Here is a 14,886-nt window from a genome sequence, read left to right as displayed (position 1 = left end):
AAGCCTCAGCCTCCGTAGGGTCCATGGCCCAAAGAGAAGATGGCGTTTGGAGCAGCAGGTGCACCTGTGCGGCGATATTAGAGCTGTTGTACTGAAACTTGCGGGAACGGAGGTTACCTTACTGTAAATAATTAAACTTTCTTGAATGGTGTGGTGTAACTAGAAGACGAATAAATAAAACATGACCTCAGACTTTCTGCAGCCATTCACTGGACGCAGCCCACAAAAGAACGTGTGGATTCCGTGAATTCCAATTAGTTTTTTTTTTTAAAGCGCATAAATGAACTAACTGGTTTTCAATTGAAGAAAAAAAGTGGATACATGTTAAGACTTCATTTAATTTTGTAAAATAGAAATTCACTTACAAATGCTGTGGCTATAACGATTCCTTAGCCTTTACGCACACCGACAGACGACCCTGACCTCAGGACAAATCAAACTATAATTCGCATTGGACTCCTTCTCCCAGGTAGGCTATATAATAATCTGTTTGAGATTTCAGTGTGAAAAACATTTTGAAAACTGCTCTGAAATAAAGTTTTAACATAAGTGTCAATGTTACTGAGCTATAAACGGTAAAAACAAAGAGGTAAAGACGCTTTTTAAACTTGTTGCTGAAACCCGTGTAGATATACTGAAAGTAAACTGTGGTGACAACTGGAAAATTGGCCAGCAACAAGCGGAAACACCCGACCAACATTCGACGGCTTTGCTTAATTTGTAAATAAAAACATGCCGGTGCCCAAAACCCTCCTTTTAAACACGCGGCTGCAATTACGGAATACTGAGGCAGCGTAATCCTGAAGCCATCTCGGGCCTCTTGAATCCATTTACAGCCACTCCCTGCCCCTTCAGCTCACTCCTGCAGCTTTCTCCCACTGTGACGCTTTTTCGTTTTTCTCTTCCCCCGCATGTCTTTTGCTCGCAGTAAAAGCTTGAGTGAGAAAAATAAGTGCCGGCCCACAAAAGTAGGTGCTGGTGCTCAGCACCGGAAACAAGCACAAATTAAGCACTGTTCGCTGGTTGTTTTAACGTGCAAAATCTTCTTAACCCAGTGAAAAAACCATGACCCGGACTTAGAATAAATGTGGCAGTGATATCTAATGGCTTTACTGCGAGTTGTTGCTGTAATACAGACATTCTAGACGCAAAGACAGACCTACCCTCAACATGGGGGATCTTGGCACCTGTGTCTATCAACTCATATGCAATGGAAAGGTACAACACGTCTTTTCAGACTAACACTATGACAAGAATAAGAAAGAAAGCCATCAAATTAAAAGCAAACAACTGAGATGGACAACAAAGTGATCCAATTTTGATAAAGAGGATGTCCCAAATCCCACTGGAAGTATAGGTCTACCCTGGGACAGCTGAAGCTCTCTGTAGAAGAGAGCCAACGACGCATCCTCCATTCAATTCAGCTCGAGCTCGGTTCAGTTTCTACACCACGTCTGCCGACGTGGGCAATGGAATGGGGAAACCCCAGACTAATCCCTGGCTGTTTCTCTGTGGAAATCGTTTTAACATACATATATGGAAATATTTACATTCAAGCATGCTACAATCCACTCATGGGGTCTAATGAAATTTGAAACGTTTTTATTCCCTTGCAGCAGCGGAATTTCTGGGTTAAACCCGACAGTAAGCAGGAGGACAAGGAACGTTCTTGAATGATGCAAGTGAAACTGTGCAGCACGGATCCTAATAAATGGCAGATATGTTTTTATGGCCGGGACTGCTTGATCCAGATCTACGTAAAACGTAAATCAATCGAGTTACTCCGACAAATATATATGTATATTTTTTTCCATTAATAGATACCAGTAGGCAGGCACATTAGGCTAAACAGATAACACCAAATGCTCTAAAATACTATAGGACGACGACAAACCTTGCAAGTGACCAAACATCAGTGCATGAAGGAAGGAGGAGTGTTGCCCCAATCATAGATAGGCAGCCAGATATAGATCACACGCACACTGACTACCAGGTACAAGACTTTCTACAGCTAAGCACCAGGGTACATTAAAAACAAGGATCGGCGAAATCAATAGTTCTAGCTGTGAAAGTCAAATTCTAGAAATGCTGTATAACAGGATAGGGCCGAAATAGCCAGAGTCTGCTAGACAAGTGGCCAACTCCCCCTCGTCTGCCTTTCAGTTGTTTCGCCCTGCCAAAAGACTTAAGATTTTCCTGTATGCCAGACGGCATTTGTCATGGGGCTTCCCCCAGCACAGTAAGCATAGCACTTTCCATTGAGCTCTCCCTCCTTTTATTTTTGAAGCTGTGTCCCTCCACTGATTTCTGCTTTTTGCTTCTGGGTAGAGCTTCGCATCTTGCTCGAAGCGTGGCTGAAAGTGATGCAGCCCAGGGACTCCTCGAAGCAAACAGTGAGGGGATAAGACCTTGGACCAGAATCACCATTCTCAATGAACCACTAGGGGAGGTCAAACCTGAAGGAGCAGATCAGGATATTGCCCTACAGATCAGAAGGCCTGGAGCACAGTTAGTCTGTGCTTGGATGAAACAAACAGGAAGAGTCTCCGTTTCAGAGCAGGTCCTTTGGTCTCTGCGGCCAGAGAAAGAGAGCTCCTGGTCTGAGTGGAAGGGCAGACTTGTGAACGCCCCTCAGCACACAACAGACCTTCCTTTATCTACCATGTCAGTCACACCACACGCATGGCGTATTACAGTATCAAAATGGTCTGCAACACCACAATAGCGCATGATTCATTCAACTACAACGCGATGTGCAACAACTACTCGAATAGATACCTGAAGGAAAAAAAATAAAAATAAAAATAAAAAATCCAACGAAGAATCACCAAACTAAGACATAAATAAACCATGCTAAGCGACCCTGATTTCCAACACTAATCCAAACGAAACAGCGTGTACTTCCATTTATGGGGCAATTAAACCACAACAAGTACGGAAGGCTAGATATTTAAACAAGACAACAATGTATCAACGCATGAAGGGAAAACAAAACTTTCTGCTTTGAATCTGCTTGTGTTCAGGGTAAAATAAATATAAGATTTGTGCACTACAAACTACTTAAAGATGGTGCAGTGGCAAAAGTAAGTAAAGTTGCTAAGACACACGTTCAGCAAAAATATTGCAGAGGAACTACAAAAATCGTCAAAAACTGATGATCGCACAAGAATCAAGCATTGGCAAAGCCAACAGGCCTCATCTATAAGAGTTATTGGTACGGCAATGTGTTTTTGCCATGCTGTTCACCAGTGTGGCTGCTGTTCAGCATGGCTAAAAGTTAGTGGCATGGAGTTTCAGAGTGGATTTGTTGGGAGTATAGCATCAGAATAGGGGGGGGGGGGGGGGGAGTAGAGTGTCGTAGAGGGGAGTAGAGTTCAGTGGCAAAGCGGCGTGGTGTTTAGTGAATTGGAATGGGGTGGAAGAGGGTGGACGGGATTCGAGTAGAGTGTGGTGGATTGGATTGGAGTAGAGTGTGGTGGCCTGGAGTGGGGTTGATTAGGTTAAGGTGGGTGGATTGACAGAGTGAGAATGTGTGTGTAGTGGATTAGATTGAACTAGAGTGGGGTGGATTGGATTTACTGGACTGGAGTAGGGTGAACCGGACTGAGGGGGGTGGATTAGATGGGGTGGACTGGATTAACTGCAATGGAGAAGGGTGGGCCAGAGTGTGGTGGATTGTGGGAGTAGAGTGGGGTAGACTGGATTTGAGTGGGCTGGATTGTGGTGGAGTGGGACGAATTGGATTAGTGCTTAATTTGCAAATAAAAACGTACCAGTGCCCAAAGTTCTCCTTTGAAACACATAGCTGCTGCATTTAGTTGTGCAAGCGCAGAATACTGAGGCAGCATATTCCTAAAACCTTTGCAGGACTCTTTAATCCATTTACAGCCACACCCTGCCCCTTCAGCTCACTCTTGCAGCTTTTTGCTTTCTACCTTTGTGAAGCCTTTTCATTTTTCTCTTCCACGGTCTTTCCCCCACATGTATTTTTTGATTGCAGTAAAAGCCTGAAGCAGAAAATAAACGTTGTATCTTCAAAAAAAAAAAAAAAAAAAAAAAAAAAAAAAAAAAAAAAAAAAAAAAAAAAAAAAAACCACACACACACACACACACACACACACACACACACACACACACACACACACACACACACACACACACACACACACACACACACACACACACACACACACACACACACACACACACACACACACACACACACACACACACACACACACACACACACACACACACACACTACTACTAATAATAATAATAATAAATAAATAAAGTGTGGGTGCCCCCCCACTGGAAACCACCAGCTCAAATGAAGCACTGGACTATGTTTGATTAAGGAAGTTTGGATTGGGGTGGGTAAAGGTAAACTGAATTGGGGTGGGGTGGGTGGAATGCAGTGGTTGTATTGTTTACAGTGGGTTGCATTTGAGTGGGTGGATTGGATTCGAATAGGGGGTGTGGGGTGAGTGTTGGATTGGTATGATGTGGTTTGAGAGGGGTAGATTGGATTCGAGTTGGGCAGACTGTTTTGGATTTGAGCAGGGTGGGGGGAGACCGTTTTGGAATGGCACAAGGCAGACTCCGCTGACTAGCCGAGTCCTAAAAACAGCATCAACCCAATAAAGAATAAGGTCCACCGTCAACACAACTAAGTCTTACCAGCGACAGTGAGCACAATGATGGGCAACTAAACCAAGGACACACAAAAAAAAGTCACTTGAACAAGTGCCAGGTCACACCTGAGCAGACTAGCCAGCCCACACATATCCACAGATGCAGTTAAGTAACCAACTATAAGTAGGCAGCCCTCAGCATCCCATTGTGCTATGTGTGGCCCTTGGCAACAACATTTGATTCTTCCTTTGTTTATATATGCATGTAATTACCTCCAACACAATAAACAATGCCTGCCATATATTAGGTGCTATGAAAAATCTTCCATGGAATAAGAAAATCTTTAATGAAAGGCAACTCAATAGAGCAAGTCCCTAAAGGAAAGAGGGGATAGGGCAGAGAATGAAAGTCAAAGGCAGGTTTTTAATTCACTACCTAGGAGATTCACGGCCCCATCACCACAACGAAGTTAGCAGGAAAACCACACGCTATAGATATACCTTCGGCAATGTCACACTAGCCAAAGAGCCGGACGAAGGCTACAGTGCATCCATATTAAATTTAGGATGATAGTAAAAAGCACACACAGGACCAGTACCCATACAGATATGTGGCAGACACTTACTGTTCACATCGGGTGTTAGAAAAACAACAGTTCGGGAAATGTAAATGAGCACAATAGACGTTCCACACATTAATAACTCTGTTTTCTTTTCAGTTATAGGCCAGAATCACGCCTACAACAGAGAACTGTCAAGAGCCTAATAAGTGCAAAAAGAACGAGTGATGGACAGAATGCTGAACAATGTCATTCACCCCCAGTACAGATATCTGGGCCTAAATCCATCGTTTTTTTGCTGCCATTCCAGTTTGGACCCAGCCATATGCAAATCACCCTTTACCCTGTTCCGCATGGGAACAGTCCAGCCCGAACTGCCGGGCCAGGTCTTCCCTGGACTGGAAACAAGCATCCTGGGACCGGTTTCGGGGTTTCACCTCTCATCAGCCAGGCTAGCTTGAATCCAGTGGCATGGGAAGCACTGGGCCCACGTCTGGGCATACTAAGGCCTGTGAGAGAAGAATCTTCAGTTAATATACTTACTAAACATTTCCACCAATAAAGCAATTAAAATTAGGATCCACCACACACGGTTCTGATGAAGGTCATGGCCCCACGGAGGCAACCCAAGGCCTAAGCACGTTGTCCACATGTTTAGGACCCATTCTTTGACCAAATTAACATTGCTATGTTTTGGTCTTACCCGATCCCACTTTATAATAAAGCATGTTCATAGGTATAAGAGATAATGTTGCTCATATCACCTAGATCCCACCATTGCATTACACACAGATAATATCCCTCCTGGTGGAGCTTTGATTCACTTGGGGAATCCAAAACAAGTGAAAAGCCCCGATGACACTATCCACTACATCACCCCACCGGAGACAACATACACTGTTGGTGGTGACAATGTGGTTAGGGGTCTCCAAGACAATTTCTTCGAGACTCTGGTCTATAGACTGGTAAGGTTCAGTACCCGTGAAGTCAGAAGCAAGCCAGTAAGCACAAAGGATAGTGCACGAGGCAGGAAAGTCTAAATTGACATAGTTATTAGGTTTAGAGAGAAATGGGGTGATGGGAGGGAAGAGGATGGGTGAGTCAATTCGAGTGACCAGGAACCCAAAGTTAAAAATGCAAACAAATACCTTGAGAACACAGAGCAGATGGAAAGAAACACACAGCGGAACATGGCATGGAGAGCAAATGAGAGATAACGGAAGGGCAGACAGGAGTACAGAGAAAAAGTGAACACCAATGAGTATAACAAAATAGAGCTGGCAAACAGGACCAGAGAGCCTGCCAAGGAATGAGGAGTACAGAGGGGAAAGCAAGCCAGAGTAAGCAGCGCCAAAGGTATGGAAGAGGCAGATGACGAGAAAAAAAATTATATAAATAAATAATAACCACTGAGGCCAACGGAGAAGGAGAGAAGCCAATAGAAACTGGATCAAGTAAGCCAATTAATACGTGATTACACTGGATGAGAAACAGTGACATCAGAATCCAAGGAAAAAGTGCTAGTTTACCCCCGAAAAAAAAAAAAAATATATGAGAAGTAGTAAAGCTTAAAAAGAAGGAGGGAAAGAGAGTCAGAGACGAGAATTCAAGTGGACACATCAGAGAGTGAGCCTTCAAGACACTAAACACCTGTTTTTGAAGGATGTGCAGACAAAGCGTGATGAAAGGAGGTTGGGGTGGATCCCAGAGAGAGCAGAGTGAGTGTGGGAAGGAGGTGAGCCAAAACAAAAGCCAAGAACTCAAGAGAAAAATGTCCGTAAGAAGCAGAGACCAATGAAAAGGAAAAACAAAGAGAAAGGGGAGGATAAAAAAGGCCAGGAGAGGGACGAGACGTAGAACTGGAGGGTGCACTACAGAGATAAAGGCACAGAGGACTTATGGGAATTATGAAAGGCTAGCTCAATCTGAGGGCGATAGATATTTAATCGATTATGTAGAGCCACGCTGACAATTTATTCATCTCACTGCACTTTGTATGGCCTCAGACTCCAGTGACCATTTATTTCCAAACTCACCAGTTTCAGCTTGGGTGTAGTCGTATTTCAGAAGCAGAATCTGCATTGTGTCACTGTTACAAGTCTTGAACTCGGATGCATGAAGATCTCATTCCTTTATCACCTGACACACGCATGTGTTCGTTGTTGCAAGGCAAGAGGCATTGTCCATTAACATCTGTGGGCTGCAGCGGCATACTGGAATCTTTTTTTTTTTTTTTAGTCTGGAGCTGTTGCTACAAACTACGATTTACCCAAAATCAGTTCCGGGCACTCAAAGCTCTAGGCTGAGCAGATTATGTACAGTACGCCAGACAAGATATAGTGGCGAGCACACGACCCGCCAACTTCCTGTTTTTCTTGAAAATAACCACACAATTGTTCGGACATGGTAATAAAGCTGCTCTCACAGGATATAGACTTAAGAGTTAAATAACACACACATTCGTACTAAAAGACAAAAGCACTGGTTACAACCAGAAGATCTTTAGGAAATTCTTGAAGCTAGATGGTCATTTGCTAGTCAAGTGCACAGACATGAGAAGCTAGCATCCAGTGACCAGTCACCACATGCAGAACACATGCACGGGCACGCTTCCGACCCAGTCTGAAGTCACACGTGCATCAAAATACAACCCTGCACCAGCAGCATAAAAAACTGGGCAGCAGACGTCTGTCAATAGGTGGTACAAATGGGCATTTTTTTGTGGGTGGCGGTTATCAGAACTACAGCGGTATGATGGATTCTCCTTGTGTAAAGGGAGGAATGGCGGCTGACGTGATATCAGGACAGCCATTCAAGCTTAGAAGCTGGGGAGTTAACCACCAATAAATTGAGGCTTTTACCCTTTGCCCTCCAGGGAAAAGGATCACAACACCCACTTACATTGAATAACCCATGTCCAGCGGTTTACGTTCTCCTTTCAGAATTATCATTATCTGGTTTGTATGTGTAAGTGAGCAATGAAAGCAAAGCTCGAGCCAGCATCACTAACTATGTTAAACACCCCACCCCCCAAAACAATAAGTTTGATAGCAAAAAGAAAAAAAAGAAAAAAAAGTCAGCATTGTGTGAAAGCTAGGCGGGATTGCATGGGCAAAACCTCAAATTTACGTAGGTTTTGTGGGACACACAATAACTGAAAACAAGACAAGAGAAAGTTCATCAAGTGACTGCAGCCAAGCAGAACTTTCCAGACAGAGTCACGTAACCCAACACCTAGCTCTGCAGAGGAGGGGTGGGAGGAGTCTGCGGCTCGTTCAATGAGGTGCTGGGTGTCTTATTCCACTAGAGTGCTTACTGTACCACAGAGAACAACCTGTTCTTTGCTAAATTGAGCAACACTAACAAATTCCCTTTTGTGCATTTCACCTTTTGAGATTGAATCCTACTAGAATATAGTCAACAATTTCTACAAAATTGACTGTGCAGTCAGATTCCGCTATATTTGTCATCTAGATTGCCATGCGTTAAAGCTTTATAAACAGACTGTTGAGGGTTATACCGCCGTTTAAGGCCCTGAACTACAGCTGTAGGACAGAGGCATAGGCCAGGGACTATAACGCCGAAGAGGGTGTTTCACAACCACTATAGCACAAGACAGAAGCACTATTAGAATATTACACCCACTGAGGATAGAATGTTCTAAATTAGAAATGCAAAGACAAATCAGGATTGTTATAGAAGAAGACCTACACCATTCATCATGAGCCCTAAGTCATCTCAAAGTCTTCAACAGACCCCTCAGCATTCCAATGCTCTAATATGTTTAACCTGGTTTAAAATATTAAGAAAATACCTGCTTTAAAAAAAGCTGTTGTCCAGTCTGCATTTTACTACAAATGAATTGAAACTGCATTTAAATTGTGATTACTACCCCTTACAAGGTGTTGATGCACTTTACGACGACTAGCATGCTACCCAGGAGCTTAAAGTCAGTAGTGGCTGTAATTCTATAGTGTGATGAAAACAAGGATGTGGTAAGATCAAAGAAAACCAATACACTGTATTTGGTGTTGCGCAAATGATAAATATTTGCTGAAACTTGATTTCCCCATGTTATATTTTGCGTGCTATATAGTTTTATCAGTAAAACTGTATGTCAGTGCAAGTGTTCTTATTTCAACGCAATTTACAAAAAAAAAAAAAAACCTTTTTTTCCCCATGCGCTACACCACGATGCTTTAGTACAATGGTTTTCAAACTTGTTAATGCTACCACTCCCCCCCCACACCCAGTGGGGAGAGGGGAGGAATCGCCCCCCCCTCCATAAATTTTCCTAACTATTCTATAAAGTTGGCAATGTTTAAATGAGTCTAGACGTAGTTAAACATTGCAGTTACGATCGGTTACCTTTTTATAACTTTAATAAACGTTTTTATACTCAAAAAAAGGCACTATTATCTACATAATCTTTCTTTTAGCCAGAGGCTGGATCCCGCCCATGGATCACTTGAGCACCCCCTTGTTTGAAGACCCCTGCTTTAGTAATATATTTGCAACAGTATATTCTACAATGCGCCAATGGCTAAATACCACACCATTACCAGTCTCCTGCTGAACTGGCGTTACATATTTGCTATGCCTGTTCTTTGTGCAATGCTTACATAGGGTGACCAGATTTTATGGTCAAAAACCGGGGCAGGCCAGACATAAAAGTAGAACTAAAAACGACTCTCACTTTTATATGTGGCCTGTCCCGTTTTTTGCGTGGCTTTGCGAATGTGTGCCTATACATGGATGGGGGTGTATGTATATATATATATATATATATATATATACACACACACACACATTTCTAAGACTACATATAGAATTAGCTATGGCTTGACCTCCCACCCTGCACCCACCGCTCTCTGCTCCCAACTTGTCTCTCTGCTAGGAGCAGACAGGGGACTGTGTTACCTGACAGTAACAGATACATTACTTTGTAGGGGTCTTTAACTTTGTTTCCCTAGATGATCTGACCTTTGTCCAAAAAACGGGACATTTATCTAAAATAAAAAAAATAAAAAGTGTCGGGACACCGGGACAGTCCTCTAAAAACCGGGACTGTCCAGGGAAATCCGGGACGTCTGGTCACCCTATGCTTACATTTTTCACAATCACTATTACTTTGGTGATGTAACATTGAAGCCAGCACCCCCACTTCGAAAATTCATTCAACAACACTGCCAAAAGCGCATAGGGTCCTTAATTCGATTGTTTTAATTTTGTTATTTTTAACTACTCGCAAAAAGAACGGATAACTTAAATAAAGCGACAGAAGGGAACTCGCTCAGCCACTTTGCAAATAATCACAATGCAAAGCTTAGCCCAAGTCTGCTGAAAACCTTTACTGTGGAAGGGAAAAAAGGAAGGCGCCGCACCCACATGAAAATAAACATTCGCAGACTGCCAAAAACCAACGGGAAGTTGGAAACTCTAGTTCACATGACCAGGGATCGGAGCCAGTCCTCGCTCCTCACCGGATCCTTGAGGCTGATTCACAACGCGAAGAAAGTTGTTTAAAACTGGAAGGAAACGAGCCACGTCAGTGCGTCTAAGCGCGCGACCATTTTGCTAGGTTGAAGAGTACGGGTTACAACATAACGGAAATAAGCAAGAGAAAAATAACGGTTTGAAATAAAAGCCCTGCAGGTGTACATAGAGGGGAGCAAGTTGAGACACCTCTCGCACCGTCGACGAGAGACTCACCTTGAAATGCGCCATGGTGGTTTCTGGTCAGAAGGAGGAGAAGCAGGAGAGCTGTGGAAGAAGAGCACAGTTAAGGATGAAGGCGCGGTTCACATATCGAGGAGGTGCACAGTTTCATACAGAGGTCTCAAGTTTCCAAGTTCCACGCGTGCTACCGCTCCTCTAAAGCAGGGGGGTTGCAATCTGGCTCTGTTTAGCTAAATATAAACCATGAACTACATGTCCCAGAATGCACAAAAGAACCTTGGACTGGACCAGCTACTCGGGCATGGTTCTCGGAAAAGTAAGTGCCTTATTTCCAAAATCTGCTGTCAAGATGGACTCAGACCCCACTAAAGCAGATGCCTCGTTCACTTTGCCATACGCAAAACCCAGCAATCCCCGTCGTTTCCAGATAAAGTACTATTTTCCTACCCCCTCCTGACTCTTCTTAACAGCCTACTCCAGATACTCTTACTGCGGTGGCATCCCAAACCCCCTCCTAAATTCCCTACCGGCCCACAGCCAGATCTACCCTCTTAGACTAACCATTCCCCTCTCCAACTACACTATAGACCAGTCCCCGCACGTCGGCTCCAGTGTGTTTTGCTACTTTTTGTTTATAAGATTCGTTACCCTCCAATTTCAGCAGAAAAGTGTGTTCTCTCCTCGTGCACCCAACCATTCGAACTTTAAAGCGGTTTGATTAAAGAAAAAGAAAAAAACAAGTCTCGCCACAAGCGACTGGCTGCTTCAAACCCACACCCAGCGAGATCGGAGAGTGGTCTGGGGAAGAGACGGCACGGGTGTGTACTCCCTGCAAACCTCGATGTAACAAACCCAGGGAGTCCCCGACCACACCTAGTCTGTCCTAACATCCGCTGGGAGTCCCTCACCCCACCCGACCTCTTGCTTGACAGGTACTCACTGAAGCTGAGAACAGTACAGCTGGTCGGTCGCTTCCTTCTGCGCCAAGCTCCGCGAGGATGCTGCTTCTCTTCGAGCTCAGATTAAGTAAACTGAACTGCAGCTTCGCTTCCCGGCCACACCCTGGGGAGGGGCCTGTTGGCGCTACAGCCGGAGGATCTGTGGTCTCTGAGGCCCGGTGCAACAGGATTTCCGAAGGCATCTTTAAGTGGCTGTACCGAGCTCTTAACCCTTTCGCTGCCAGGTCTTTCCCCCCTTCAGGTGCCAGGCCTTTTTATGGCTCTTTGGGGGCAGGTCACGCTTAGGCCCTCATAACTTTTTGTCCACATAAGTAGCCCATGCCAAATTTGCGTCCCTTTTCCCCAACATCCTAGGGATTCTAGAGGTACCCAGAGTTTGTGGGTTCCCCTGAAGGAGACCAAGAAATTAGCCAAAATACAACAAAAAATTCGTTTTAAACAAAAAAAATGGGGAAAAAGGGCTGCAAAAGAAGGCTGATGGTGTTTTTCCCCTGAAAATGGCATCAACAAAGGGTTTGCAGTGCTAAACCCCCCAGCTTTCAGGAACAGGCAGACTTGAATCAGAAAACCCAATTTTTCAACACAATTTTGGCATTTTACTGGGACGTACTCCATTCTTACTATTGTTTGTGCTTTCAGCCTCCTTCCTCTTAGTGACAGAAATGGGTGTGAAACCAATGCTGGGTTACAGAAAGCTAAACATTTCTGAAAAGTAGATACAATTCTGAATTCAGCAAGGGGTAATTTGTGTAGATCCTACAAGGTTTTCCTACAAAAAATAACAGCTGAAATAAAAAAATATTGAAATTGAGGTGAAAAAAACAGCCATTTTTTTTCCCTGCGATGTCAGATTTTTAAAAACAATATACCGTTAAGTCTGCTGGACTCTTGTGGTTACGAGGATATATAGGGCTTGTAGGTTCATCAAGAACCCTGGGTACCGAGAGCCAATAAATAGGCTGCACCTTGCAATGGGTTTTCATTTTATACCGGGTATACAGCAATTCATTTGGTGAAATATAAAGACTGAAAAATAGGTATCACTGAAACCTTTGTATTTCCAAAATGGACACAAGGTAAGGTGTTGAGAAGCAGTGGTTATTTGACCACCTCTGAATTCCGGGGTGCCCATACTAGCATGTGACTTACAGGGCATTTCTCAAATAGACATCTTTTATACACACTGTCTTACATTTGGAAGGAAAACATTTAGAGAAAGACAAGGAGCAATAACACTTGTTTTGCTATTCTGTGTTCCCCTTAGTCTCCCGATAAAAATGGTACCTCACTTGCGTGGGTAGGCCTAATGCTCTCAACAGGAAACGCAACATGGACACATCACATTTTTGCATTGAAATCTGACGTGTTTTTTGCAAAGTGCCTTGCTGTAGATTTTGGCCTCTAGCTCAGCCGGCATCTAGGGTAACCTACCAAACCTGCGCATTTTTAAAAACTAGACATGTAGAGGATTCCAAGATGGGGTGACTTGTGGGGCTCTCACCAGGTTCTGTTACCCAGAATCCTTTGCAAACCTCAAAATGTGGCCAAAATAACACTTTTTCCTCTCATTTTGGTGACAAAGTTCTGGAATCTGAGAGGAGCCACCAGTTTCCTTCCACCCAGCGTTCCCCCAAGTCTCGCGATAAAAATGGTGCCTCACTTATGTGGGTAGGCCTAGCGCACCCGACAGGAAATGCCCCAAAACACAACCTGGACACATGACATTTTCCCAAAGAAAACAGACCTGTTTTTTGTAAAGTGCCTAGATGTGGATTTTGGCCTCTAGCTCAGCTGGCACCTAGGGAAACCTACCAAACCTGCACCTTTGTGAAAAGTAGATACCTAGGGGAATCCAAGATGGGGTGACTTGTGGGACTCTCACCAGGTTCTGTTACCCAGAATCCTTTGCAAACCTCAAATTTGGCCCAAAAAACACATTTTCCTCACATTTCGGTGACAGACAGTTCTGGAATCTGAGAGGAGCCACAAAGTTCCTTCCACCCAGCGTTCCCCCAAGTCTCCCGATAAAAATGGTACCTCACTTGTGTGGGTAGGACTAGTACCCGCGCAAGGAAATGCCCCAAAACACTATTTGGACACATCAAAATTATTATGAAATACAAAACTACCTGTTTTTGTGGGTGGGGGAGGGAGCTGCGTTTTTGGTCCTGGGCTCAGCAGCCATGTAGGGAAACCTACCAAACCCAAACATTTTTGAAAACTATACACCCGAGGGAGTCCAGGGAGGTGTGACTTGCGTGGATCCCCCAATGTTTTCTTACCCAGAACCCTCAGCAAACCACAAATGTAGCTAAAAAATCACATTTTCCCACATTTCTGTGTGGGATCACCGCACCAGGCCAAATTTCCTACCACCCAATGTTCCCCTTAGACCCTCAGTAAAAATGATAACTCACTTATGTAGGTGGGCCAAGTGCCTTCGACAGGGAATGGCCAAAAACATGTCGAAATTGAGGGGGAACCAAAGCGGGTCCAAAAGGGCAGTTTGAAAAATAACATTTTTAGGCTGACAAGTGCAGCAGAATTTTTATCAGTATAGATGAGACAATGCTGGGTGGTAGGAATTTTGTGGATTCCTGCAGATTCTGGAAGGTTCCATCGCAAAAAGGTGTGATTTCCAGCTAAGTTGGAGGTTTGCAGGGCATTGTGGGTAGGAAAATGGTGGGGGGTGCATGTGAAGCACACCACCCTGGAATCACGCAGATGTTTAGTTTTCAGATGTGTCTAGGTCTTGTGGATTTTTCTACATGGCAGCGTCCCAAAGTCCAAAAAGTGCAGCCCGCAACATTCCAAGTGGGACGATTTTCAGAGTTAGCCAAGCTCTCATGGCCCAATGTAAAACCAAAACCCAAAATAATAAAATGTCCTCTTGCTTGCCGTGGGATAAGATGTTTTAGTGTGCGGGGGAGAGCTGAAAGACTGTTACCCACTTCAGTTGGTGTGGGGGCATAACCGGGCCCATACTGGTTGGTAGCCACCACCCCACTATTTTTAGTTTTTTTTAAATTCCCTGACATCTAGTAGACTTTCTGC

General features: G+C 44.0%; 1 protein-coding gene across 1 annotated transcript in view; it reads right to left on the bottom strand.

Moving 5' to 3' along the window:
- Positions 1-11,973, bottom strand: part of ANXA5 (annexin A5) — a 189,006-nt gene extending 177,033 nt beyond the window's left edge. Inside the window, exons 1-2 of the mRNA XM_069242561.1 lie at positions 11,814-11,973; positions 10,907-10,957 (exon numbers count right to left, since the gene is read on the bottom strand). Coding sequence (XP_069098662.1) covers positions 10,907-10,921 — 15 coding nt within the window. The 5' untranslated portion in view covers positions 10,922-10,957; positions 11,814-11,973. The remainder of the gene's footprint in view (positions 1-10,906; positions 10,958-11,813) is intronic.
- Positions 11,974-14,886: the final 2,913 nt, after the last annotated feature.

Source organism: Pleurodeles waltl, chromosome 1_2 (assembly GCF_031143425.1).
Source record: "Pleurodeles waltl isolate 20211129_DDA chromosome 1_2, aPleWal1.hap1.20221129, whole genome shotgun sequence".
In the NCBI taxonomy this organism is placed as follows: Eukaryota; Metazoa; Chordata; class Amphibia; order Caudata; family Salamandridae; genus Pleurodeles; species Pleurodeles waltl.
This window is presented reverse-complemented; position numbering and strand designations above follow the sequence as displayed.